The sequence below is a fragment of the Phaethon aethereus genome (genome assembly GCF_964289735.1).
Source record: "Phaethon aethereus genome assembly, chromosome: 1".
NCBI lineage: Eukaryota > Metazoa > Chordata > Aves > Phaethontiformes > Phaethontidae > Phaethon > Phaethon aethereus.
In genome coordinates, this window is record NC_138575.1 from 200,316,526 (window position 1) to 200,344,117 (window position 27,592).

The 27,592-nt window shown below is 39.1% G+C and overlaps 1 protein-coding gene across 1 annotated transcript in view; it reads left to right on the forward strand.

Moving 5' to 3' along the window:
• ATP8A2 (ATPase phospholipid transporting 8A2) overlaps positions 1 to 27,592 on the forward strand; it is a gene marked incomplete at both ends in the record, with an annotated part of 152,134 nt that overhangs the window by 7,714 nt on the left and 116,828 nt on the right. The window contains 7 exons of the mRNA XM_082014781.1: positions 12,407 to 12,480; positions 14,613 to 14,682; positions 15,996 to 16,123; positions 17,147 to 17,258; positions 17,926 to 18,091; positions 20,819 to 20,946; positions 22,205 to 22,282. Of these exons, the coding sequence (XP_081870907.1) occupies positions 12,407 to 12,480; positions 14,613 to 14,682; positions 15,996 to 16,123; positions 17,147 to 17,258; positions 17,926 to 18,091; positions 20,819 to 20,946; positions 22,205 to 22,282 (756 nt within the window). The remainder of the gene's footprint in view (positions 1 to 12,406; positions 12,481 to 14,612; positions 14,683 to 15,995; positions 16,124 to 17,146; positions 17,259 to 17,925; positions 18,092 to 20,818; positions 20,947 to 22,204; positions 22,283 to 27,592) is intronic.

Sequence of the window (27,592 nt, forward strand, 5' to 3'; positions counted from 1 at the left end):
ATTGGGGGCTGCATTGGTTCAGGCAGAAATTGCTGCCTGCTGTGATAAACCAACACTGATTGTTTGTAACCTAGTTTCCAGTCAACCAATAATTATTACATAGGCATATAAGTAATGTCTCCTATTAAGCCTTCATGATGTGCTCTTTGAGGACTTTGTAAACAGTTGATTTTTATGTTTCTTTAGTGAGTTTTATGATCAAAATACACCATCTGCCATATGTGCAAGGAGGTAGATGATCTTTCACTGTTAATATGCACACAACTACTAAAAACCTTGTTCGTTACAAATCTGAGTGTCACAGCCTAGCTAGTATTCTGCATGGTAGCATTGTTCAGTGAGATGTTTCTGTGAATGAGCTTTCTCTGTACTCAGTGTAATAACTGCCTGGTTTTGTGTTGATGTAGTTAAATATTAGTCGAGATGTGAAGTTGGCTGCTGTGCAGTGGTGACTGTCTGGAGGTAGCTTGTGTTCTTGTGTCAATACTGCTTCTGTACTTGAGACCTATAGCAGAACCTCTGAAGCTAATGTCAATGTTGCTATTAAAAGAGGTGTCATATACCTGTGGGACCTTAGCGTGCACACACAGTTCCACTGAAGACAGTATTTGAGCCCTTAATTCAAGCAAATAATCTTGGTTTTTTATTACTTTTTTTCCTTGTTACAGGGCATCTGATCTTTTGCATATGTTCACCAGCCTGCTTGGTGAGAGAAGGGTTCAAGTCCTTAACATTCACTTTAATTACTTAGCCCCTCTGCTGTGGTTCAGATGTCTGTGCCTGGCTTTCTTAGTAATTCTTAGTAACTGTTCCTGCAGATTGATGTGTGTTAAAAGCACTAACATCAAGCAATACTTATTCTTTAGCTCTCAGATTTGAGTGTGTCAGTTACATGAACTGTGGAATGGGTAGCTGTGGGTGAATGCTGGCTAGGAAGAGACAGTTTGTTGTGCTTCTCACCCCTGGAAATGAGACCATGTGTGTCTCAAGGAGGTCCTGCATTCTCAAGGAAGAGGTAGAAGTGCTTTAGATAGCTGACTGGAAAAGCGTAGAGCTGTATTCAGCTGCATGTTGCCAGCACACATACACTTCTCAAGGAAGTAACCTCCCTGCCTGTACTGGCAGCCTTTGTCTCTTCAAGGATGATTCAACAGTAAAACTTGACTTTATGAGAAGTTTTGGCAAAACAGGGAAAATGTCAACTATGGGAGTTGTCATGCAAAAATTCCATGTTAATAAATGGAGGACCTGTACTGGAAAACTACTCCTGAGTTTCTCGGTGCACTCTTTGCTATGCTTCATTTGAGTGTTATCAAAGTAACTAATCCTTGGTACTTCAGTAGCACAGTAGTGAACTAAGGTATGTGAACAACACTAACGTTTTTCAAATTATATAGTGATTGCTTTCAGAAAAATCTCTCCGCTGCCCTAGAAACAGTGGGACCAGACTCTTTCAGACATACTAATGTGTATCCAAACTCACTTAACAGGCTTTGGTAGTATTCCTCCTGACTTGTTTCAAGTTACATCACTCTGTATGACTTACATGAATTAAGTTGCAGATATAGAGGAGACATCTCTTCTAATGTTTGCACACCTGTTTAAACAACTGACTTGTGTAGCGAAGCAAGGCTTGCATAGTTAACAGCTTCTGGTTCAGGAAAAACCCAGTGTGGTGTTTGGTTTTCTGCTTGTGCTCCCTTCCTCCCCCTGCCACAACCTGTCCTGTGAGCTGCAGACCTGGTGTTATTGGAGGTGGGTACCAGGCACTTCTTGGAAGATGTCTCTGTTTTGGGCTGGTCAGAGGGTTAACCTTTGCAGATAGCTATCTTTAGTGACCAAAATTGTGCTATGAATGAGCTGTCTGAATTTTCTACCTGTTCACCCGCAGATTTTAACTTCTGTCGGAGTTTTCATTATCCTGAAGTCATCTGCAGTGCATCTATATATTGGGAGGGAGTGCAAAGTGTTTTTTATTTATAACTATTGTATTTGTCCTTTAAAAAGCAGTTCTTCAGAACCAAATTAATCAAGTACTCCTGTCCATCTTAGAGTTTTAGTTAGCTTTTCATAAGAAGTTTTCTTTTTGAATAATAACATGCACCTTTTTATACTTAGACATGATTATTGTTCCATGTCTGCATGGAAATAGCTGAATGCACCCCTTTCTCAGTAAAACTGTGTTTATTTTCTGTAGGCATCTGTCATGTTACTTAAGCTATGGATGGCATGACTTAATATGTATAAAGCTCATTCAGATGAGTTTTATGTGTTAACATGAACACAGTCATTGGAGTAAGAATTTTGTTTGCACCAGTTAGCTGTAAAGTTGGTAAATGGTAGAATGGTGTTTAATAAATGTTTCATCTGGATTGGGACCAGACAAATTCTTGCTTTAATATAGTTGTAGCAGTGTGGTATCCAAGGGAATACTATTTTGATATAAAAATCTGCCAACTCTTGATTTCCAATTAGTATTGCTAGGGGAAACTCACTTGTAGGATAGGTCTAAACTAACTTGATTAATCCATATTTTTAAAGTCACAAGGTACTTCTGAGACATGTATGTTTAATTATATTCTGTGTTATAGGAAGGTTATCCCATGTGGGACCAAGTAAGTGTGGCTTAAAACAAAAAAATACTTGCAGCTGGAAGAAACTATTGGTGTTTCAAGGAAATAATTTCTCTTCATTTATACAATAAGTGTACTACATTACATGCTGGATGCATGTTTTCATTCAGTTGGCTTTGTGGTGTAATTTATGTTAAAGTATGACCACCTGCAACTTCTGTAAAATATCACACTGAGTATTTTAATACGTGCTTCTGCTGAGCAGTAGTAGCAATAGGAAGTCTATGGACTGTAGTGGTAGAACTGCAGTCATGTTGCCTTTTTAGAGATCCAGTTAAAGTAATAGCTGATCTGCATTAAACCTAGTAGGGGTTTGCAATTGCTTGAATAAGAAGCTAGGTGAAATTGAAATTGAACTACCATGGTCTTGTAAGATGGGATCTGAATTGTTTTTTAATTGATCATTTTGTTTAGCTTGCCCCACTGATTCTACTCTAGTGTCCATAATAAAGCTTTGTATAACATTGTTCTATGTTGTCCCTTGTCACCATTTGATTCTGGAAGATGCAGCAGTATATTGCTCAATGGGGGTGGGGAAGAAAAGAGGGAGAATAAAATGGTGAAAGCAAATAAATGGTCTTGGAGAATGTAGTTCTCTAACCTTGTACCTACAAAGATAAGGGAACCCCGTTGAACTTAATTGCCTGTGGGTCAAGGTTGTAGTAAGAGTTTTATGCATAGTGGTCAAATGTGAAAGGCAGATTGTGTAGATAAAGCATTTGATTATACTAATCCTTCATTATTTGTGAATAGTAATGCCATGGATTTCAGTTTATCTGGAACGCTTATTGGTGGGAGAGAACAAGAAAAGCATTTCAGAGGACCAGCCTTAATGGAAAGGTGCTTGTGACACTTCTAGGAAACTTCAGTAAAACAGCATCTTGGCTGTGTTTGAGGAGTTGTGTTGTTAATATTTTGGGAAACATTTTTTCTCCTTTCTTTAAAGGAGTATCTTAGGATTCTCATGAAATACAAGCCTTCTTAAAAAAACCCAACAACAAAAAAACCCCATGAAGATACCCCAAAACACAAACTCCTGTCACAGGCTGTCTTGGCCCTTGTAGAGCTTGCATTTGGTGTCTGGGGGAAGACACCTGAACTACAGCTGCAAGCACTTGGCTCTTAAAGCTCCAACTCATGCTGATGCCCAGTAGTTAATAGTGGGGGAAGGTGCTGTGCTAATTTGGTGGGGGAAAGTAAGGCAGAGTTTTCTTATTACTCTAAAAATATTTTTTCCTTGTATAATGGAATACTACATGCTACTAGGTAGGCTCAGTCTGTCATACAGCTCAGACAGTGCAAAGGAACTCATCATGCTGCAGAACCAAGGTCAAGAAGCCATGTAGATGACTGGGTTGTAACTAATGTGTTCAGAGAGCATGTGAGAGTCTTAATTTCTTTTAGGTTGTGTTTTTGACTTGACAACATGGGGGTGGCTTATAGAACTAATTTAAAAATGGAATGGTTACATCTTCTTGTCATCTTGGACACTTTTTTCTGAAGTTGCACTCATACCCGTCATGGGTTTGATGTGAGGAAGGCAAGAAATTACACAGATTATTGAGACTAATTAGTGCAGTATACTTTTGTTTTAGGGTAGAAAAAACAATATAACTACTTGGGAAAAACAGACAGGAAAGTGTGCATTGTTTTTCTGGAGGATTATTCATAACCGAGTATGGAGTGGTTCTGAACTGGGAAATGAGGTATTTTTAAAATAGCACTGCAGAATTTCTTATTTCTCTCATGTTCAGCTGTGCATTGAATAATCATTGAACACCAACCCCAGCACTTAACCCTTATCAAAACATGGATTTAAGCACTTGATCAAGTGCTTGGAGCGGAGGTGAAAGGTTGCCTGCTCATAGTGCTGAAGTTTGGATAGTAAATTATCTGGTGATATATCCAATGATAAAGGTACCAGTGATTAAAGTGGGACTGGTAGCCTTCTGGGCTTGTGTGATAGCTCTTTTATTCTGTACGGCTCTTCCTCGTAACACAAGCAACTTAGTTTCTCCATGTTCTATATTAGTCTTTACTGTGTGATCTTTCTAACAGTGGCTTTTAGAGGAATACTTGAAATTGTTTGGTCATAATCCCTATGTGATTTTTCCAATGAAGTACTAAAATAAAAATCTAACCTGCAGCACAGCCAAGTACAGCGTGGTGACATTTCTACCTCGATTCCTGTATGAGCAGATAAGAAAAGCTGCAAATGCATTCTTCCTCTTCATTGCCTTACTGCAGGTATTGTTTTATTGATTTGTATTGATTATGAAATGAAATTGTAATGTAGTAACAGTTGTTTTAGTTACGTTTAACTGCAAAGAAATCCTTAGATGTATTTTATTAGTAATATTGAGGTATGTACTTCTATAAATGAAATTAGAAGGCAACTTAGACTTTTTCCAATGTAGTTTGTAAAATCAAGCTACACTTAAGTAAAAACAAGTAGTAGTATCATAAAACATGGAGCTGTTAACCATATTCAAAAAAGCATTTGTGGATTCTTGTGGAACTGCTCATTGTTTAGATAGTCCACATTATCACTACTTCCAGTTGAATTGCAGCAGTTGAATGCTTTTCTTGTGAAGAGAAGAGAAATAGAATAAAAGGCATGCACAGCAACTTTATCTTCTAGCTTTATGGTACCAGTTTCTTCATATCTGATGAGCTAAGGCTAGTTTGCCCACTGAAATTGGATGTCAATCGGGCAGGAATCAGAAAGCTCTGTGTTTTCTTTTCTCAGAGCTTTGCATAAAGTTCTAAATTTGCTGGAAACTAATTTAAATATAAAAATAAAATGAGTGTCTCTTCTCCCTCTGTTTACAGCAAATTCCAGATGTCTCTCCAACAGGAAGATATACCACCTTGGTGCCATTGCTATTTATTTTAACAGTTGCTGGCATCAAAGAAATCATAGAAGACTATGTGAGTATGATTATGGGGAGGACTGTGCTAAAATCAGTGTTTCAGAAAAGCTGCAAAGCTATGCATCTCTGAAGTCTATTGAGACATTGCTGAACAGCAACAAAATATCCTTTTCACTTTCCAAACTCTGAACTTGACTAGAATTTCTGTAGCCCACTGAGATAAATTAAGCGTTTTCATTAATAGATGGTGAACAAGGAAACAGTAGGAGTCAGTACAGTTGTTTCTACCTCTTCAGACTTGTTTATCCATGCTTTTGTTAGAAAGATCTGGCTAGAAAGACACTGTAGAGTCCTGACAGATACATGGCTTTTAGTTGGTGTTGATAAGGGACAAAGCAAAACAACCCTAGCATAGAGCAAACTTACTTGGATACTATTTATAATAAAGGTCTTTTTGCTTTGCAAAGTTCTGAATAAAATAATCTAGAAATCAGTCTAAACAAACAGCACATAGCATGTATAGTGCAGCTGTCATCTAATTATATTGTTCCTCATTGTTCTTCTTGTTGTTTTTCCATAAACCAATTTTGGAGACTTCAGGGTGGTTTTTGTTTGTTTTTGTGGTTGATGCAGGCTTGAGGTTGACTTCCAACATGGGGACTCTCATGTTAAGGTTAAGTTACATTCTTTTACAAGCCATTTGGATTTGGGTGATCTGTGTGGCTTTTGTGTGTGTAAAAAAAAAAAAAAAAAAAAAAAAAAAAACCAAAAAAACCAAACAAAAAACACCACAACAAACAAACAAAACACCAAACCCCAAAAACAACAAAAAACCTGCAAAAAGCCAAAAAACCCCACACCCACAAAAAAAAAGCCAAAAACAAAACAAAAACCAACCTGGAAAACCCCAAACAAACAAACCCTCCACAGAACTTAAAGGCAAAAATGACCTAGTGTATCATCTTGCATTTTGTCATGTTTCTAGCTCTAATGGCTTTGGAATCTGTATTGAAGTTTAATGTTTTGTTTCCTTTGCAGAAAAGGCATAAGGCAGACAGTGCAGTAAATAAAAAGAAAACAATAGGTAAGACTAAATAGTCTAAGCTACAATATTTTGAGTGCAAGTAGTGAATATGAGAACACTTACTCTTGAACAATTCTGTTGTTTATAGTCATGATGGTGGGGAATGCATGTCTTTTTGGACTAGGTAGTTACTGGTGCATTAAGATTTTACTTTACCAAATGTTTCAGACTGATGCTGATAGTGTGATACTTGGGGACGAGGCACAGTGGGGATTAGAATTTGTAAGTTCATGTAATTTCAAGGTTGTCTATAGTTATACAGTTTTTGGCTCATCCAAGAAGACCAAACAATTTTTTCCCCTGCTAAACTCTATCCTGATTATTCTTTAAAAAACAAAACAAAACCAAACCAAACAACAAACAGCCACCACAACACACACCACCTCCCCCTGAAAAACCAAACCGAACAAACTCTTGAGACACAAAGTTGGTGTCAAAGGAATTTTAAGTCATTTTTGTAAATGCTGCTGCACTTAATATGTAGGAAGAGCTCTGGGGATTTTGTGGATCTGTTTTCCCAAAGTGAAGGAATTTCCTTAAAGAGAATTTAACACTATCCTCTGAATGCCTACATGTATCCTTAATGTATTGACGCTACTTGTCACTGAATACCTGAAGACATAATTTTAGTTTTCTTCATCTCCCTTAACTGAAAACCTGTGCAGAAAATACGAGTTTATTGATGGCTACCCTATTGTCAGTCTGTGCTGCAGTCACAGGATCTCCATGTTCCTGTGTTAGACAGCTCCTTCCCTGCTCTTCCATGGAGACCTGCAGATGAAACTGAAAACAAAGGTACTTGACCTTTGAGTAGAGTCCCTTCCTCCCAAATAAATGTAGCTTAAATGTCCAGAAGGTAGAGAAACACTTAAAGGAACATGGGGAGCTGAACAACCTGCTAGCTCTATCCTTCAGTTAACAGGCAAAATGTTTGCAGGACTATTTTCAGTGAGTTGTTTTTACTTTGTGCTTGAAAAGTTAAGTTGATCATTGAGATTGTATATTAATGAATGTTAAAAAGCATTGCTTTACCGGTTCAAGCTAACTTCCCTACGCGAGTCTAGGAAGATGTTCAAGTGCAATAACACTGTATCTATTAGTCATGAGAAGTTGGCAATTAACTGGCTGTAGCACAACAGGCCTTGTTATAGCTAATGTGAAAGACTGCTCTTTCAAAGGTCACATAGGCAGTTCTAATTAATTTGTAGTTAGAGAACATGTGCTAACAAACACTTCAAGGAAAGCTTATCACCGTAATAGTGGAAAGGCAACCGTAAAGAACCCAAGGTATTCTTAAGGAGCTAAGTGGAACTTAGTACTTGAAAAATTGTTTTAGTTCAAGTTTTACTTTTTACATTTGAATACCCTACACTTTTTAAAATGGTGCTTAAAACTATCCTCATCTTAAGATGAAGGTTAAAGAGGTTCATTCTTGAGATGTGTTATGAGAATGGAAAAACTAATTTATGTTCAAGGTGGGATTAGGATGCATTAAATTTAGGTTCTGTATGTGCCTTTAGGTTCCTCTTATAGCTGACTGAGGTCTAGTCAATGCACTTGGTACAGAGAGTAGTTCAACTCACTCAAAAGTAGACATCTACTAGCTACTTAGCTATGTTCTGAACTACACTGACTGCAGGCACCAGATGCTTGATTCAGTAACAGTTGTGTAGGCTTTGCATTTACTCTCATGTTTAGTTCTTTGAGCAGTAGTGTATCTTCAAAGCATGTCTCCTGTTAAATGTTCCATTGAAAAGATTGGTTTGCTTTGCAGAGTGGCTTTGGTATGTAGGAATTTCTCTGTAGAGGAAATTAAATTGAAACTTCTGCTCCAGGTGAGCACTGTACATTTCCCTTAGGAGCTGGAGAACGTTAGGCTCTGAGACACTGTTTCATGTCTTGGATGGCTTCATGTGGTGTATATGGAGATAACATTGAATCGAGGGACAAGGCTAAATGTAATTCCAAGTGAAGCCCCTGAGCAGTGCATTGCATAGATGTAGAGTGCTCAGTAATAACTCTTCTGATGTATTGATCCCGTCAATGCCGGATTATAGAATAAGCTGTGAGCACTTACTACTGTATGGGATGCCCTCAAATAGTGGACAAGAACAGGGCTAGCAAACTATAGCAAACTGATGGGAAATGGTTGCCCTTCAGGAGCAGCACTTCACATGGCTCTGTATATCTAGATGTGAGTGACAGCATTAAGCCCTACATCTAGAACATCAATACACTGGTTTATGTCTAATAGAAGCTTTCTTTAGTTTGTGGGCTTATGAATTAAAAAAAAAGTTGTTTCAGTAATTTGCTTGACTAATTTTAATAGCTAAATTGATTTCTAGGAGGATGAAAGCAAAATAGTTTTTAAAGTAAATTGTCTACAAGACCAAGTTGAAGCTATGAAATATCTTCATTGCATGTAAACATACAATCATGTGGACTGTTTGCTAAAATGTCTCAAATTTTCTGGTGGAAATGGGAGCTGTTTAAAGCAAGGCACAAGAGCTGCTAAGTGTTGTGATTCTTCTCTGAGGGTTTGGGGTTTGAGTCAAAACTGCAGGTACATGGCTTTTTCACTTGTGATTCTGGTCTTGGGCCTTCTCCTGAGTTATGAACTTAAGCACAGCTTAGAGGGAAGGAAGGGGTGCAACAAAACTGTTTTTTCCCCTATGCTGCATATATGGGTTTGGGTGGAACCTCAATGGTTTGGATGCATGGCTAGCAGTGCTTCTTCTTGTTGCCCACCCATTTTTTTGTTAAATAGGGTATTTCACTGTGATTCATCTACTGTAATATTAAATCCCAGGGTTCAGTGCTCCCAAGTGTGTGTCCTGAGGACAGGAGTAAAGAGATGGGTTTCTTGTGCTCGATCTGGTCTCACAAATGTTGCATTGCTGTTTGAGTGCCCTAACCTGAGTAGGATGGCTGAGGCTGTATTCAGCAGAATTATATCTTCTGGGAATTTGATATGACTTTCAAATGAGTTACGTATGTGAATTGCATAGAACTGAGGAGAAAATTGTTTCTATTCAAAGTAGGGGGCTGGTTGCATGCTACACTTCCTGAACATCTTTAAAAACTGGCTGCAGCTGCTTTCAGTGCAGGGTTTGAGTTTGTTTAGGTATACTTGGTGTGCTCAGACCTGGACTGGATTTGGTTACTTGGCAATAATTGGGTATAAATTTTTGACTTTAACCTTTAGGATAAGGTAGTATTAAGTATGTGTAGAAGCATCTAGAGGAACTACTTGGGTAGAAAATCATGTTGCAGAGTAGATGACCAATGAGTGAGTTAAGACAGCACTGTAGGACTTGAGTAGTACAGATGTGAAGGCCTGTTTCAGTATCTTGTTTCCTTTTTTTGTTTCAACATGAGCTTCAGCGTTTAGGATTTTCCTTCTGCCAAAGCTGATCTTTGCTTTTCAGTACAACTTCAAGCCTGCTTGACAATGAAGCCTCAGCCCTGTAAGAGCAATTGGTATGGTAGTGAGGTTGGATGTGTCAGAGTCAAAAGATAATAAATGCAAGGAAAAAGGTGAGAAGTGAGAATTCTGTGGTTAACCATACATAAAGATGCTTTCTGGTATTGATAGTGGGCAGTAATGCCCTTTGTTTTAATGAAGGTCATTTCCCAAATAACACCACTGCCCATCTGTGTGTTATTATGAAATGATGCCAAGAAGAAAGCAGGCCACCAATTGTTGTATCATTTTTGTCACCTGCTAGACAATCTAAATACTAAGGGCACATTCTTCTTCTTTCCTGGATGCGCATACCTACAGCTGTGGACAAAAGTGTGGTCCTAGCTTCTGAAAAGTACTTTTCTGATGTGTGTGTTAGTTCCTATTCTGGTCAATGTTCCCTACTGTTAATATAGTTGTTTTGAAATTTGTCTCAATCTTGGGTATGTATTCTAATTTAACTTTAAACTTTCTTTCTAGTTCTAAGAAATGGGATGTGGCAGAACATTATGTGGAAAGAGGTAAATAAAATTGGGGATGGGAGGGAGTGGAAGAAGGTGTTCAAGAACTACTTTTGCTGGAATAAATTTGGAGGCCCAGTATTAATTCACACTATGAGAATTCCCTGTGACTTGGGGTGTGAGGAATCCTTTCTGTGGTGATAGTGAAAATTTCCCTGAGCAAGGCACATGAGTACCCATCTTTAAATCCTAGTACCGTGTTTCTGTCAAATGCTAATGAACTGTTGTCAGTGTTCTTGCTTGGGCAGTTGATACACTCCAGGGTGTAAAACGGTGGTTTGTTTTCAATCCACATCTAGAAGAGTAATTTTCACTGCAATGCTCTACCTCTCATGAAAGTGGAACAGAGACTTATTTTGCTACCTGTGCTCAAAAGTTCTTAGGTTTTGAGGTTAAGTAGTAATTTGTTTGCTCAAGTAAGGAAGACAAGCCCTGCTGCTACCTCAAGCACTTGGGGCCCATGTTCTGTAAAGCCCTGTGCCAGGACCTGGTGAGCTTTGTTTCTAGAACTTCCTGAAATCCCTCAGGGTGTATTGATCTAATCGTGGCTCTTAATGACTTTTAAAGGGCAAAATTAGTCCTGTTACTAATAAATGAGGAAAAAGTACACCCTTTTAAAACTTCTGGGAAATGAGGCCTGCCTCAAGAGACCTAAAAGCAACCCTGCGGAAGTGTTAGGCTATAGTAGAAACTAAAGATTGCCAAGGATTCTGATGGCTCATGCTGATGCTTGTTTATGCTGTTCCATGTCCTGTTTGTAGTGAGGACACTGAATTGGAAGATATTTAAAGCTGAGCCTGGAATGTGGTTTTGTTATACCCCTGAGCACTTCTTGAATTGGTCTGTGTCTGCATCTGCCTATTGTCTAGTCTTGCATTTATTGTTAACGAATAACAGTTCTGTACTATCCACCTAGCTTACTTTAAGGCAGACTTCTGATCTTTTTTGTGCTGAAATCAGCAGGGAATTTGTTTTGAGTGGGGTCAGAGTAAGACTAATGAATCTGCCTGTTCAAACATGCCATCTGTTTCAATTTTTATAAATTAATGTGTTAACAATATTTTAAGCCCATTTTGGACTCTCAGCAGTGTATTGGATGCTAAGCAGTCTGTACTCATCAGGCAAGCCTGGCTTACTCTTTTGAGAATGCTACTTTGTCCTTCTTAGAATGAAAGTCCCATGCATGTGTGACCCCTGTTAAAGGTGCTAAAAACTCTTAGGTCTTCAGTATTCCAGAAATTAGGGTTTTGCACATCTCAAGTGACTGTAGGTCAGGGAAGAGCTGGTTGATACTATCTGTACAGACAATACTCCTTGCTAGTGGTTAGTACAAGTAGTGCATCTAAAGAGGGCTAAGGGAAAATGATAGTGATAACTGGATAGGCAAAGTAGTATGTGGAAAGAATAGGAGAAACACTTGATACTTGAGGAGGGTAAAGTTTAAAGATAACGTTTTTAACTAGGAAAAAATTTTCTGTAGGTTAAATAAGACTAAAGGAAAAAATAACTCAAATTTGGATAATGGCCGGATTATAGAAAAAAGTAATTTTTACTAACTATAAGCCACAGAAGTTCACACTTTCCAATTGAGTATATCCATTTCTTTTTTCTATAGAGAATTGTTTACTTGGCATTCAGAAAAGGGGAGGCTTTGATACTTCCAAACTTGCAGTGAAAAGTACTCTGACTTTCAGAAGCACTGTCTCTGGCTGTTCTGTGCATGACAATGTTCTTTTGACTGGGTGAAAGAAAATAACAAACTAACATTCCAGACAAGCAAACTGTTTGTTTTTCTTTTCCATGCTACTGTACCCCTTTCCCTGACTCAACAGGTAGCAGTAGGAGATATTGTGAAGGTCACCAATGGGCAGCATCTTCCAGCAGACATGATAATAATATCATCCAGGTATCCTGAATGGTTGTGGAAATGTGTCTGATGAACTGAGGTGCAGAGGACTCTAAACTCTGTGTTTGCTATTAATAAAAGCAGACATCAGATGGTGCTAATTCTTCTCCACATCTAAATATCAACAATGTTAAAACAGTGTTCACTAGGCAGTGATTCATGTATCATTGTAGACAGGTTCTTAAGGAAGAAGGCTTCTTTAAGACTTCATAATATTACGTACCTGTAACTCACAAAGTGTATCATTGAGTTCGTTGAAAGACTGAAGGTTTATTACACAAGCTTTATGCAGTCAGTTTCTCTGTGGCCTTTGGAGGATCCCTCCATTTAATTGAGGAAGCTTAAGTCATCTTCCAGTTAGTTCCACTGAGTTTCCAGCATATTTTCCTTCAAGAAAGATTTCTCTTTCAAACAGTAATTTTAAAATGCTAGTCCTTTTTGGCATCCAATAACTGGTCTGCAAAATAGCTTTGGGGCTTAATTTGTTTACTCCTTGTCTTTGATACAGCGCATGTATGGCCTATCCCTAGCATGGTAGCAACAGTTAACTGTTGAGTCCTGCTCATTTTTCTTTGTGAAATATGGGACAGCTTCTTTTATACCACTCTATGGGCAAACAAAGCTGGCTAGTTAGTTCCTAGAAGCATTTGAGTGATACTTGGCTGCTGATCTAGATTCTATCTTGTGTTGACCAACTTGAGGCCAAATAAAGACCACTATCCACTTAGATTTAAACAAGAGACCATAGTGCAGTTCCTGTTCTTGAACATGCTTTTTTCTAATAGTCTTGCTTTTTTCAAGGTGTCATAGTTAGATGTCTAACTTTATGACACCTTGCTCTTCTCCATAATTTCCTTCTATCTGCGTGCTTTTCAACAGTGACTGCAGGTTGCTCTGGTCTCCAAGTTAGAGTTCTCTCAGATGACCCAATTTTGAAGGGAACTTACTTTCTAAGCTACTGCATTTTTTTGTTCCATCCTTCTTGTTGGTGCTGTTCCTGGGAGCTTTCACTTTTTTGAAAGCTGTATGGGGAGGTACAGTCTTTTTGAACTGTCACATGATCAAGGATAGAGGTATCTTCATTGTATACAATATTGTATTTTTTAAAAATAAATCCCAAATTTTAAATAAGCAGTTGTCAACCTTAATGTGCTGTTAGTTAGGCTACACTTTGACATCAGTAACTTTCTGTTTTAGCGTCGAGTAATATTTGTTCTACCTGAGAACTTCTCTAGTGTATTATACTAAAAAACCTTCTGGTTTATTTCTTGCATGGGTCAGCTTTTTGTTCTACATTATTCTACTAACCTGCTGTCAGTGATAATTGCATAATTACTGGAGAATTTAACCTGAAGTATGTTGATTTGGGAAAAACTTTACTTGAAGTAAATAACAATTTCTATGGCAGTTCTGCTTTACAATTGGTATTACTCCCATGATTCTTTTAAGTGACAATATTAAGTATCCTCAGTTCACCAGAAAGCTTTGCATGCTCTGAAAGGGTGGGATCTTTTGCTTGTATGTGTTAATTTTCTGTGTCTGAGCTGACTGTCAGAGGTCACACAAACAGTTTTTATCTTGTCCCCTTTTTTCTTGGGGGGAGGAGGGGAAGAGTCATCAAATGAATTTTACATAGAGAATAAATTTACATGAAGGAAAAAGGTATGAATCCAAATACAGCTTTGTATGGAAAAGCTTCCACATCTCATTGGAAATTAGAGGAACTGTATTGCAAGAGGTTTCCCTCCTGAGTTAACCACTTCAGTTGTAGTTAAGGTATTTGTGGCAGAAGTAAAATTGGAATCAAGCTGGACTTAGTCTGTGGCTTTCTGGAGTTCAGATTCAGATTGCTCATATAAGGAGACAAAGAGTCTGCTTTGGGCATCTAATTTTATCATGACTTGTTAAATTCTTGTTAACAGTCTGATGTAGACTTGTGTTTGTACAATTTGTTGTATGAGAGTGTTCATATCTAAAGACGTTGAAGTGTGTACCTTCAGCTGGCTCTTTTATGGTCATATACCAACAATATGGACTTTTGTCTTCTGCAGTGTATTGTGGGCCATTCTAGCACAAAAGTAGTATACAAAAAGTACCGAGGTTTAATATTGTAAATCTTATGCTCCTTACAGTGAACCACAAGCCATGTGCTATATTGAAACAGCTAATCTTGATGGGGAGACGAATCTTAAAATACGACAGGTAAAACAAACTGAATTTCACCTTTTTTCATTTAGGTATCTAATATTATCTACAAAGCAGTCTAGCTTGCATGACAATGATACAAGTACTCTTTTTTAATAAAAAAAGCATATCTCTTTCCAGGTGGCTGTAGCTTTTTCAACAGATGCACATGAAGCATTAGTGCTTGGGTTTGTAAGTGTGAGGAACTATAAGTCCACAAAAGCAAATCAAGCAGACTTTTACTGTGTTTTGCTGAAGGTCCTGTAAGTGTATTTACAAGCACAGCTGTTTGCTTTTTTAATGAGTGCTGCAGTTTCTGCTGTCAAAAGTGCCCATCTGTTGCTTCTGCCTCTGCAGGGTACTCAAAAGGACCTTTTATATGTTTAAGTTAATTTTTTCTTTGTGGTAAGTAGTAGAATTTATCTGCATATTTTGACTTTTGGTGAAGAAATGCTGTTGATTATGGTGTTTGGAAATAGTTCAGAATATTTGCTCATTGTCACTATAACAAATGAATTTGGATTAGGATTTTAATACAGATAATTTGTTCTTAAAACTATATTTGCTACTTGTTTACTGTTGCTGTAGAAATGTGATTTACGGTTCTGAGTCAGCCCAATAGATCAGATCTTGAGTTCCTGTCAGATTTCATTTGCTTCAGGACACATGCAGGAAATAAAATAAGGTTGTGGGGGGCCTTTTAAGTCCTTGTTCTGGCTTGCAGTGCTGCAGTCACAATCTGTCAAAAGAAACACTAAATGGATCACTCTGAACACTTCCACCTGGTTAACAGACAGATGAAAAGCAATGGAGTGTTATATTGCGCAGTGCATTCCGAGATGGAGTAGCAGTATGTTGGGTTACACCTTGAGTAGGATCAGAGCATAATTGCTGCAGTGACCAAAGAGCCTGCACTTAGGAGTGACTATGTTTAGCAGCAGTAACGCATCAGTGGAGCTGTGCTTTGAGGGGACAGCCAGGCCTGTTTATACTGCTTGTCTCCTACTTCCTCCTGCACATGTGCAACTTGGTGCTTTGTGGATGGGACTTGCCTCGTGGTTAGAGAGAGATGTGGGTCATGTAACTCTTCTGTAGAAGGATTTAAACCAATCCTGTGTAAGCAGTATTATATGTGCCCATAATGAATCTTCCTTGCTGGAAAGTTGTTGAATAATCATTAAAAACAAAAAAAACCCAGCCCACCAACAAAACTGACAGAAAACCTCCACACATTTAATTACATTTGTTATCTTGGATGTTGGAAGAAAGCACCGTTTTCCTAAGTTGCCTTCTAATTTTGACAAGAATCCCCTTTGGACTGGTCTCTGCAGGGATTGTCTCAAACTGCTAGTCTCCAGTCAAGAGAAGAATTGATGAAAGTATCTGGAAGGATAGAATGTGAAGGACCCAACCGTCATCTTTACGACTTCACTGGAAACTTGCGCTTAGATGGTCAAAGGTACTGACTTGACAACAAAGCCGTAAATTAATTTGTTTAGGAAAAATGCTGTCTGTGTGCTCTTTTCTGCAACACTGAGCACATGCATGTTTTTGCTGGGGAAGAGGTTAATACAGATGTCAACCAGAGCATCTGCCAGTGTAAGATAACTTCTGTATTCCTATGGAGTCTTCTGCTTGTTACAGGAGAGTTGGTGTCTTTGGAATTGTGTGTTTTCTAATCAAAAGTAACATATAAAGAGAAGGAAGAGTGAGGGAAGTGGCTGGGGTTTTTAGGGCCGCCTTGTTACAGGAGATATGCAGAGGAAACGGGAAACCTTTCCCTTCCAACTAGAGCCAAAGGCTGCACCAAGTTCAGATCTATAAAGAAAAATGATCCCAGAATCTTGAGTCTTTAACAAAAGTGTGACTTCATGTTGCAACCCTTGAAAGAAAAGAACTTAATTTTAGTACTCGAATTCATAAAACTTGAAAGGTCAGTGGGAACATACAGGTTTCACCTGGCTGTACCTGTTTTCCTGGGCAAAAACTATATTCCTCGGGCAACTCGGCTGAATAGTGAGAGATGCAAGAATAGTAGAAGATCACTTGCATCTCACTTAAAAATCACATGGGTAATACAGTTTTCCCAAAATGCTTGTTTAACAGCAGATGTGAAGTTACAGTGTGCTTGGGATGGATGGGCTCTTTGCAAGTATGATGCTTCTCTCTCCTTTATGTGAGAGGGAACTTATTAGCCAGGGTTAAGTGCAGAGTGGGTTTATGGCTGCCACATTAAGTTCTCAAGTTTTGGATACGTAGAACAGCTACGTTGTATTGCTTTTGCACTACTGTGCCTTAGCAGGGATTAGACTTACAGAAGTTTCAGTGCTGTTTTTAATTTTGTGGACAGTGTAAGTTCATTACTTTTCTCCTTTTGTGGTTTGGGTGTTTTTTTTGCGGTGGGGGTGTAAGGCTGAAAGGAGAATTACTTTCCTGAACTGTTAGCAAGATTTGAAAGATAAGCATAATTCTTGCTTTGCAGCCCAGTTCCTGTTGGTCCAGACCAAATCTTGCTAAGAGGTGCACAACTGAGAAACACTCAATGGGTCTTGGGTATTGTTGTGTATACAGGACATGATACAAAACTCATGCAGGTAAAGTTTTTAAGGAGCTCTAGAGCATGTTCGAATAGAAGCTGGTCATCTTTCCTGTATTCTACTTGTTTTTTGGACTTGATTTTTATGAAATGGTATTTGATTCATTGTAGCTGTTTATGATCTGGAGTATACTGTTGTACTTGATGTTGCATCTGCATGTGTATAAATGCTTATTGAGGTATTTGTCTCAAAATGCTTCAATATGTAAGCAAAGCTAGCTATATTTTATCTTAAATGCTGTCCAGCCACCAGATAAATTAAAACTGAAGTTTAACAGCTGAGGAGATAGTAATGACCACCTGGAATTTTAGCACTTGGAGGTAATTAGCTTAAGACCACAGTCTCTGTATTGCCTTGCTAGTCTCTCCAGGCACTCCATGCCATTAACATGTGTGTGTTCACATCTGCTGACTGTTAGTGGGATGGACAGTCAGGAGATGACCATACTAGGTCTTTAGAACTGAATGGTTCCTCTGATCTCCTGTCAGTTTTGGAGTCATTAGGAGTATTGCCTTTTATTACTACCTTGTTGAACTTTGCATCCAATGCTGAGCTAACTAGAGCTGAAGTAGCAAGTTCTGTAATGTAACTCTAAAAATACAAAGACTGAGTTTGTCCTCTTGTATAAGCCATTGCTAGACTCTTTTTTTTTGCTGCTGTTCAGAATTCAACCAAAGCACCGCTGAAGAGATCAAATGTGGAGAAAGTGACCAACATGCAGATCCTGGTTTTGTTCTGTATTCTCCTGGTGATGGCCCTTGTGAGTTCTGTAGGTGCCTTATTATGGAACAGAACACATGGCGAAGTTGTCTGGTACCTTGGCTCCAACAGTGAGTATGCGTGCAGTCTGCTAGGGATGTATCAGACTGTAGGGCCTGCCAGGCTCTTAGCTTTGCTAAATGAATGCATAAGCTAAGAAATAAAGTCTGTCTTTAACTTTTTGATGGTCTGTTTTTTTTCCTCTGAGAATGGGCTGGCGTAAGCAAAGTGAGGCTTCTGTTAATAAAACCTTCTAAAGGTTAAGTTAATATCACTGGGCCACCACCCAGGGAGCAGGGCAGAAACAGAAGAGGGGCAACAGTTATTCTTGGATTTTCAAGTTTTCAGCTTTCTGGAGATGCCATGCACAAATTTGTTTTCAGAGCAGGTCATGTACTGCTGCCTCATGTATCATGTCTGACTGTACCTGAGTGCAGGATAGCATCTGTCAGCCTGATGATACTGACTTCGGCTTTATGCTTATGTACAGAAGCAAAGAATTTCTCTAGCTGTTTTTTTTCAGTCAGAAATGTTAATCTGCTCTTGTAGAGAAAATTGTGAAATGCTAAATGCTATGTGTTTGTACTCACTGGATAACGTCTTGGTCATTTTGGCTTCTGACTTTTATTTTGTAATGAGAACTGATGTCTTAGCATGTTTGTTGAAGGGTTTTACTTTATTTCATTCATACTTCTTAAATTTGTTAGTTCAGATATCAAAGATGAGGCTTATGCAAACACTTAAGGATGAAATAAATTGCTCTTCAATAGAGTTCTGACATGAGGGGGTTATATTAGCTAGCTATAAAATATGCTGTTACAGACATCTTGAGATACAGATCTGAACAATTCTCACAAACTGCAAATGGTCCTTCTGGTTATTGCAAAACAGGTGGCAAAGGATGTCTTCTGCTGTTTAAGAACGGCAATTGTGATGGTAAAAAAATCATATAGGAAGAGTACGGAAGTGGCTCATATTTGACTCTGACTTTTAGTAGCTGTAATGTCTTTTAGTAGCAGTATCAGCAATTTTAGAAGTTTTTTCCTCACCCTCCCCCCCTGCTTTTTAATGAGGAAGTTTAAATTTGTGCCTTCCAATGACAGAAGTAATATTGGAAAACATGAATGGCACAAACCCTTGAACTTGTGCTCATATAAAACAGGTGCAACCTGTAATAAATTAGGATGACACAGTAGTCTGTATAGATGCTTTTTTGTAAATATACAATTCCTATCACTTCTGTAAGTGCCATACGTGGGAAAGACACTTATTCAGGTTACGCAAGTAGATACTTAAAGGAGGCTGATAGGAAAGATGGTGACAGATGTTTTCATAGAGCCTGTAGTGATAGGACAAGGGGTAATGGCTTTAAACTAAGACGGTTGACGTAGACTAGATAGAAGGAAGAAATTTTTCACAATGAGGATGGTGAGGCACTAGCACAGGTTGCCCAGAGAGGTGGTAGATGCCCCATCCCTGGAAACATTCCAGGTCAGGTTGGATGGGGCTCTGAGCAACCCGCTCTAGTTGAAGATGTCCCTGCTCATTGCAGGGGGGTTGGGCAAGATGACCTTTAAAGGTCCCTTCCAACCCAAACTATTCTATGATTCTCTGTTAACTTTTTGTTAAATGTCTAATTTCTATAAAGATTGTGTTGGAAAAAGCCTTTTCCTATCAAGTGTGTTTCTACTCTTTCTGTAAACAGATCTAAGACAAAGAATTAATGTGTGCTTACACTTAGAGGTGCCTGGGGCTCAACTTCAAGTCTTGCTCTGATCTGCATTAGGCTTCAGCAACTTTCTCTGTTTCTGTCTGCTCCTGGTTTGTTCCCCTGCCTTCTTACCAACCTATCTGTAATGCTGCAAGCCCCTTAGTTGTGGGCTGTGGCCCCACTGTCATGAATGCTCTGCAGGCTGGCTGAAGTGCCTCCCTTAAGCTTCAAGGAAAGTGGAGAACAGACAAATGCAGAGATTTTGGATGTAAGGAGAAGATGTAGGTGGCACCATGAACAGGAGCTTTCATTCTTTGTCTCTGCTAAGCCTCATCTATTCCTGCCTGCTGTCTATAAATGCTTACCCTTCTCTTCAGGACCAGTTGTGCTGGCAGATTTACTTGGGCAACTTGCCCAATGTTGTCACCATTTAATAACAGCTCCTCTGCTTAAGCAGGATGCCTTAGTTCCTTCGCTAGGTGTCTGTTTAACAGTCAGCTTGTTCTCTTGGAGTTCTTTTAGTGTAACTTCTCAATTCTGCCAATGCTGGCAGATTTTAGAACAAATTTTAGTCTTTGTTTTCTAACTCCCGTAAGACAAGTAGGCACTTCAGAGGAGTAAAGCTACATTACTAGTGATATTGGTCATTCTTAATTGGGGTAGTTGACACATCATATAAATCTCTAAATCTGAATTATACTGTGGAATATCATGCTTCTCACCATCTGTTTAGCAAAAACTCTTCAGAAGGTATTCTTTTCTCTAAGAATATAGCCTCACCAATTTTGCCTTCTTTCACCTGGTGCATAATATGCTGTATATCTAGGCATGTGTTCTGTGGGTGTTTTGTATCACAGAATCATTAAGGTTGGAAGGGGCCTTGGAGATCATAAAGTCCAACCGTTAGTTGTATATGTACTATCGAAATCAATATTAAAAAGGCCCTTGTACTAGGTCTTAACACACTTGCTGATTATTTTAGCACAACTAAATCTGATCAGACCAACTGCAGAAAGATGACTGCCCCTCTACTGTACCACTCAGAAGTCTGCCTTCTGTCTGATACCTTATGTCTTTTGGTCTACAGAAATGCTGTCTGTCAACTTCGGATACAATCTGCTGACATTTATAATCTTGTACAATAATCTTATTCCAATCAGTCTTCTGGTGACACTGGAAGTTGTCAAGTTTACTCAGGCTCTTTTCATAAATTGGGTAAGTAACAAGAATAGATGTACTAATGTCAGTTTTGGAAAGTGACATTACCCGCCTCCCTCTCCCCCCAAAAAAAAACCAAACCCAAAAAATAAACCCAAAACAAAACACAAGTGAAATCTTTACCAGATTTTTAGTGACTTTCTGATGCAACTTCTGGGAGAAGCAGGGAGATGTTCAGAGAATTTTTTCTGTATTAGTTCTGTGTTCCACAGGACATTAAAAGATTTAGCTGTAGGAAGCTCCCTTGTGCAAATGTTCGCTTTTGTATATTTTAGGCTTTCAGGATGAGAAGAAAGGCTCAGCTCTTGGTTGAGGGAAGTCTCTCAGCTGAATCACATTCAGTAAATAGCTTCTGAAAATTCTTTTGTACCTTATAGCTTCTCTTAGCCACTGCAGAGGGAAAGACTAGACTTGCTTGGGGGGTGTGTGGTTTTTTCGTTTGGATTTGTTGTGTGGCTTTCTGGGTGGTTTTTTTAATCCCAAGGCTGGCCTTAAGATTACATCTGATATAAATCATAGTTTTTTTTTAGCTAAAGACATGAGTTAGTGGTGCTGACAAAACAGCAATCCCACTGTTCAGGCAAGCTTTGACTTCAAAGCATGTTTCTCTTCAGTTGTGGATCAAAAACACTGTAGTAATGTCTCAAGCTGCACAGTAACAAGGGGTAGGAACACACTCCTTGTCTTTGTTAATCCTTGAACTTTACTACAACTACTAGTTGTAGTGGTTCCTCTAAAATACGAGTAAGTAGGGTCTAGTGTGTGTGTGTTCTGAGCTGCTTATAATGTATTGGAGATGCTTAACTGGCTTAGCTGAGAAATTGCTTTGGTTCATGTAGTAGCCGTTTTGTTTAACCTCACAATTAAATGTAGTAATAGAAGGAATTGATTTCATGGAGTCACTTAAATTGTCTCTTCAGTCATGGGGGTGGCTAGAGTAAATTCCATTGTTGTAACTGAAGACCTATGATCAGCATGGCTGATGCCTGTTAGAACTTGCTTGCTACTGTAGGAAATTCTTAAACTAGAGGTGCAATGAAGAAAACTATAATTGAATTTGGCGTTTCTTATGTACACGTAGCATGGAGGTATACTTTGGGAAGGAGGCACCACTATTTGGCCTGTTTATGCCTCTAGCTTTCAGAACCTCTACCAATGGAGTTAAGTCAGTCAAGTCAAATTGGAGCTGACTAGAAGAAGACTGGAGACTTTGTCTAATTTGCATAGCATAGGTCTAATTTTGCTCTCATTTCAGGACATAGACATGTATTATCCTGAAACAGATACACCTGCAATGGCCAGAACCTCAAACCTTAATGAGGAACTTGGGCAGGTAAGAGAACACTTATAAATGTTATGTTTGTGATGTGTTCTGGGAAGATGGAAGGTGTGAGAACATGCTATACAAGTCTCCTTTATTCTGTTGTTCTGTGGCTCAGGTTAATGGACTAATGAAAGTGAACATGTCTCAAGTCTTACAAGTGAAATAATGAGCTATCACAGGATTAAATTTGAGGTCACATAGGCAGTTTTAAGCCTGGGAATTGATCTTTATTTCCTGTGTTCACTTCAAACTGACTTTTTCTTCAAGGATGTTGAAGAAATGCTCTGTGGCTGTAACTATCTATACCGGAACAGAAGGTACAGGACTAAGCTTGGCTGAAAAGCAGGTCAACAGCCTCAGCCTGTCTTCTGAGTTCTTCATGTTTTTGACCACCTCACAAGAAATAAATGTCAAAATGATGCAGTTCTATTACTAATTTAGATTATGTTTCTTCAAACATTTCCATCTTTGGATAAAGATAACTGTACATCAACTTCTAGTTGTTACAAGAGACTTGATATAAATTCTGCAAATCAAATTTTTCAAGATGAAAGGGCTGCCCAAAACAATGTTACTGGAAAACACAACTTTGCCGTTGGTATTTTGTAGTTCTGTTGAGAAATTGTATCTCTTTCTCCTTGACCACCAAAGCTACAAGTATGTAACTGAACCACATGAACTTCATAACTCATGTGAATTTAGTGTTGGAGACAATGTTTGTGTGTAAAATACAGAATTACTGTGTGCTGCTCAGCAGGGTTGTAATCAATAGTCTTCCTGCTTAATATTGGCCTTTTCCTTAGGATTGTTAAAACTTGATTTGTATTTAGATTGCTTTGATGCCAAGCGATCAACATCCAAATTATGCTAGTGTTTTTGTCTGAAGCACATTATATTATGTGGCATAATGCATATTGTTGGCCCATACGTTCTTTCAGAAATGGCTTATTATTGATTCCATGTAAGTAGACTGAATTTTTGGGATTCATTAATGGGATTACTTGCTCACAGGTGCATTTTAAAATTGTTACATGCTAGAATTAATGACTTGAAGTTCCTCAGATGTTTGGGTACCCACTTTTACTTCTAACTTACACAGGCTCCACTTCCAGTGCTGTATTCAGCAGCAGTGTAGTGCACAGCTAAAGGATCACGTAACTAGTAATGTAGAGCACAGTCTTGAACTGAATTCCAAATACCGAGGAAAAGTTTTTTTGCAACATCAGCAAAATATACTGGTCTTTAAATTGGGTAACTCCTATGTTAGCACCATCCCTTCCTACCTGTTGCTGGTTTAAAATCTCACCTGGTAAAACAGTGTGGAATTTAGCTTGCAATTAATTTTGGTCTGTTGTGGCCTACTGAAGGTGGGAATCTTGAGTCTGTTAACGCTCCAAGAAGCCATGTTGATGTGGGGTTGTCTCCAAGTTCTAGCTGAAAGTCACTAGTTTCCACTGAGGGATTGTTAGCTTGGGCAGTGCTGACTGTGGTTGTGCATCTTGCACTGCAGGACTGCTCATGACTGGATACCAGAAAAACCAGCTTATGTTTGTCTGCAGAATACCACTTGGACTTACTCTAGGACATTCCTTGCACAGTACTGTTTATAAGGGGGTGGGGAGGAACCCTAAACAAATTCTGTGTTCCAGAGATCACCAGGAATTTCAACCTGTCAAATTCTAATGGTTCTTCAGCAACCTTAAGAATCTTTGTTTTAATTTGCTGTTAGACATTAGTACCACTGAAAGGTTTGGTGAATGTTCAGCTGGCATAAGCAAGCACATTTGTGTTGACCACACTGGAGCGTTGGCAATTGATGCCTACTATTTGGGCTTTTGTGCATTTAGAGATAAAGAAGAAACAATGCTGTTAAAGAACTTTCATGATTATTTTCCTGTAGCTTTGGTTAGACAAACAAATCTATAGTAAGCCTGCACTGGCAAATACTGTGACACTTGAGCTATGTCTCCTAGAATTTTCCTGATACTTAAATCTGTCTTCCACTTTGAGTTTTGTTACTTTGCAAGTTGAAAATTAGACTTTTTTTTCTTCCAGGTAAAATACCTGTTTTCTGATAAAACAGGTACTCTAACATGCAATATCATGAACTTTAAGAAATGTAGTATTGCTGGAGTGACATATGGGTAGGTATGACTTTTTTTATAAACTCTGTACCTTAATATGTGCTTATTAATGGTACATACTTTTATATCAGAACAGGATTAGAATATTCTGTTCTTCAAATTTTATTTTGATATCTTTTGTGATCTTAGTTAATAGCTTTCATTTTCATGTCCTGCAACACAAATCATGAAATGCAAACCTGGGAGCACTTTACATGAGGTAGAGAAATCATTACTTGCTTCCTAACTTATCTGATCATGATTTAAACCTATACCAGAAGTGCTAAATAGCTTCTGGCCTTTTCAGAAGGAAGATGATGCAGCCCAAGGGTAGCAAATGTCAGTCATGTTTCTGTGACTTCAGGTGAACCAGGATTTCATTACCACCATGTAGCTGTAATTGTAGTTGTAGAGTTAAGTATTCCCTGCACAGGAAGGATACCCACATATTGTCTTCATTCTGATTCTATCAAAAGGATCCTTTTGAATCATAGAACAGTTGGGTTGGAAGGGACCTTTTAAGGTCCAGCCCCCCTGCAATGAACAGGGACATCTTCTTCAACTAGAGCAGGTTGGTTAGAGCCCCATCCAACCTGACCTTGAATGTTCCCAGGGATGGGACATCTACCACCTCTCTGGGCAACCTGTGCCAGTGGTTCACCACCCTCATTGGGAAAAATTTCTTCCTTAGATCTAGTTGAAGCCTACCTTTGCTTAAAATCATTACACCTTGTCCTATGGCAACAGGCCCTGCTAACATGTCTGTCCCCTTCTTTCTTGTAAGCCCCCTTCAAGTACTGGAAGGCTGCATAAGGTCCCCCCTGGAGCCTTCTCTTCTCTAGGCTGAACAACCCCAACTGTCTCAGCCTGTCCTCATAGGAGAGGTGTTCCATCCCTCTGATCATTTTTGTGGCCTCCTCTGGACCTGCTCCAACAGGTCCATGTCTTTCCTGTGCTGGGGGGCTCTGGAGCTGGACATAGGACTCCAGGTGGGGTCTTGCCAGAGTGGAGTAGAGAGGCAGAATCCCCTCCCTCACCTGCTGGCCACATTGCTTTGGATGCGGCTCAGGACATGGTTGGCCTTCTTGGCTGCAAGTGCACATTGCCAGTTCATGTCCAGCTTTTCATCCACCAGTACCCCCAAGTTCTTCTTGGCAGGGCTGCTCTCAAATCCTTCATCCCCCAGCCTGTACTGGTACCATGGGTTGTCTCGACCCAGGTGCAGGACCTGGCCCTTGGTCTTGTGAACCTCATGAGGTTCACACTGGCCTGTTCTTGAGCTTGTCCAGGTCCCTCTGGACATGCCAGTGTTTCATAGCACTTGACCTTTCAAGTCTTGAATAACAAATCTTTGTTGTCATTGCTTAGTTGTAAAAGGGTAGCCTTGGTATTTCTGTGCAAGTTAACCTTTGTTCCATGGTAGCTAAACTAGATAACTCAAAATGCAGAAAATTTGGTTCAAGTTTATGGACAGCTGAACCCATGGTTCCAACATATGTATGTATGTGTGGTAACTCATTAACCTTTGTCTTCTACCTATTTTCTAGCTTGCAAAATGAAATAAATGTTCCTTTCCTTTCCTATTCCTCAGTCACTTTCCTGAGCTGGAGAGAGAACGTTCATCAGAAGACTTCAGGTAAATATCTTTTAAGATGTTTGTGTTCTGTGTAGTAGAATGGGGACAATCTATGCGAAGACTGCTTTCCAGTTTGTTCCCCTGGGCTTCTTCCAGTCCCAGTGTGCTTGAGTAAAATGCTTTTCCAGCAGGAACCTAATGCAGAGCTGGTGGGTGGTGATGGATCTTATCTTCTGCACAAAGAGATGGTGGGTGAACAGGGGTGAGGTATAGGCAGTGGCTGGGGTGGCTTGGATGCATGCTAATGCAGTGCTTATTTATAATTGCAGACAATCAAGTTATAAGCTAGGAGTAACCTTCTTTACAGTGATGTTATCTCTAGCTGGAGACTGAATGTTACTCTTTGCAATCACTAAGTTCAAACCTGACAAGGAGAAGAAAAGAAACTCCTTTATTAAAATGCTATGTTTTAATAATTGAACTAGGAAAGAGCTTGCTATGGAGGTGTCATGTCAAGGGAACCATTCTTCTTTATTCAGAGGTTCAATGAATAGAGGTGATGGATCTATCGCATTCTACAGAATAGAGTGAAAACCTAGAACTCTTACATGGGTGTCACTAGCATATCAGATTAACAGGAAGAGGGGAAGAGCCAGGGAGGGCTGATGTGGCTTTGAATAGCAAATATATGTAAGAAGTGAGTTCCCACCCAAGACACAGGTTAAACACTGAATGCTGTTAGACAGCCATGTTCTGATGAACTAAGTTAGGCTTCTCTGCTGGTCCAGCTCATTTTTATGATCACCTTTTAGGAATGTGGTGTGATATGATATGATGCTGCTTCTGAGATGTAATTTCTTTGGATGAATCTTTTCCTTCCAATGTATTGCTGTTTCCTTCATTGCCATCTTTTCTTTCCTCGTATGCTTTTTCTAGTCAGTTCTGTGGAACAGTTTCTTCCAGGTACTAATGTGGAGTACTTGGGCTTAAAATCCTGTAAGGATCAATTTGAAGCAAAGTTGCTGACTAGAGAGGGAGCTAAGGGATATTGATCTTTGATCTATTTTAAAAGCAAGTCACCTTGAAATCAATGTATGGCAAGTATACTTGAAAGCTGCTTCTGTTGCATCTGTTCTAGGAGGTGTGTTGACACTTGAATCTTCTCAAGTACACTTTTAAGCATAACCATTTGGGGTTTCTTGCTGCTGTTCTGAAGAAATTGTTGCTCACTTTCAGCACTTTTGTGCATTACTCATATGATCTTTTCACAATACTTTAAAGGACAGCAGAATCTTATTTTGTTTTTCCTTTGGTTCCCAACAAAATAGATGAAGTAGTAAGATTGGAAATGTTGCCACTTGTGTCTGACTGTGCTTGTTTTGCTCTGCAGCCAGCTACCTCCTTCCACCAGTGAATCATGTGAATTTGATGACCCAAGACTGCTGCAAAACATTGAAAATGACCATGTAAGTCTACTCCTTGAATGTCATGTCTCCTAAACACCCTAGGCTTCTGTGAAATTGAATGCTGAACAAATCTATTGGTGTGATGAAGTCTGCTCTATGGGTGTGCTAGCACAAAGGGGGTAAAAAGGAGACAAAATAGCTCCCCCCAATGCCT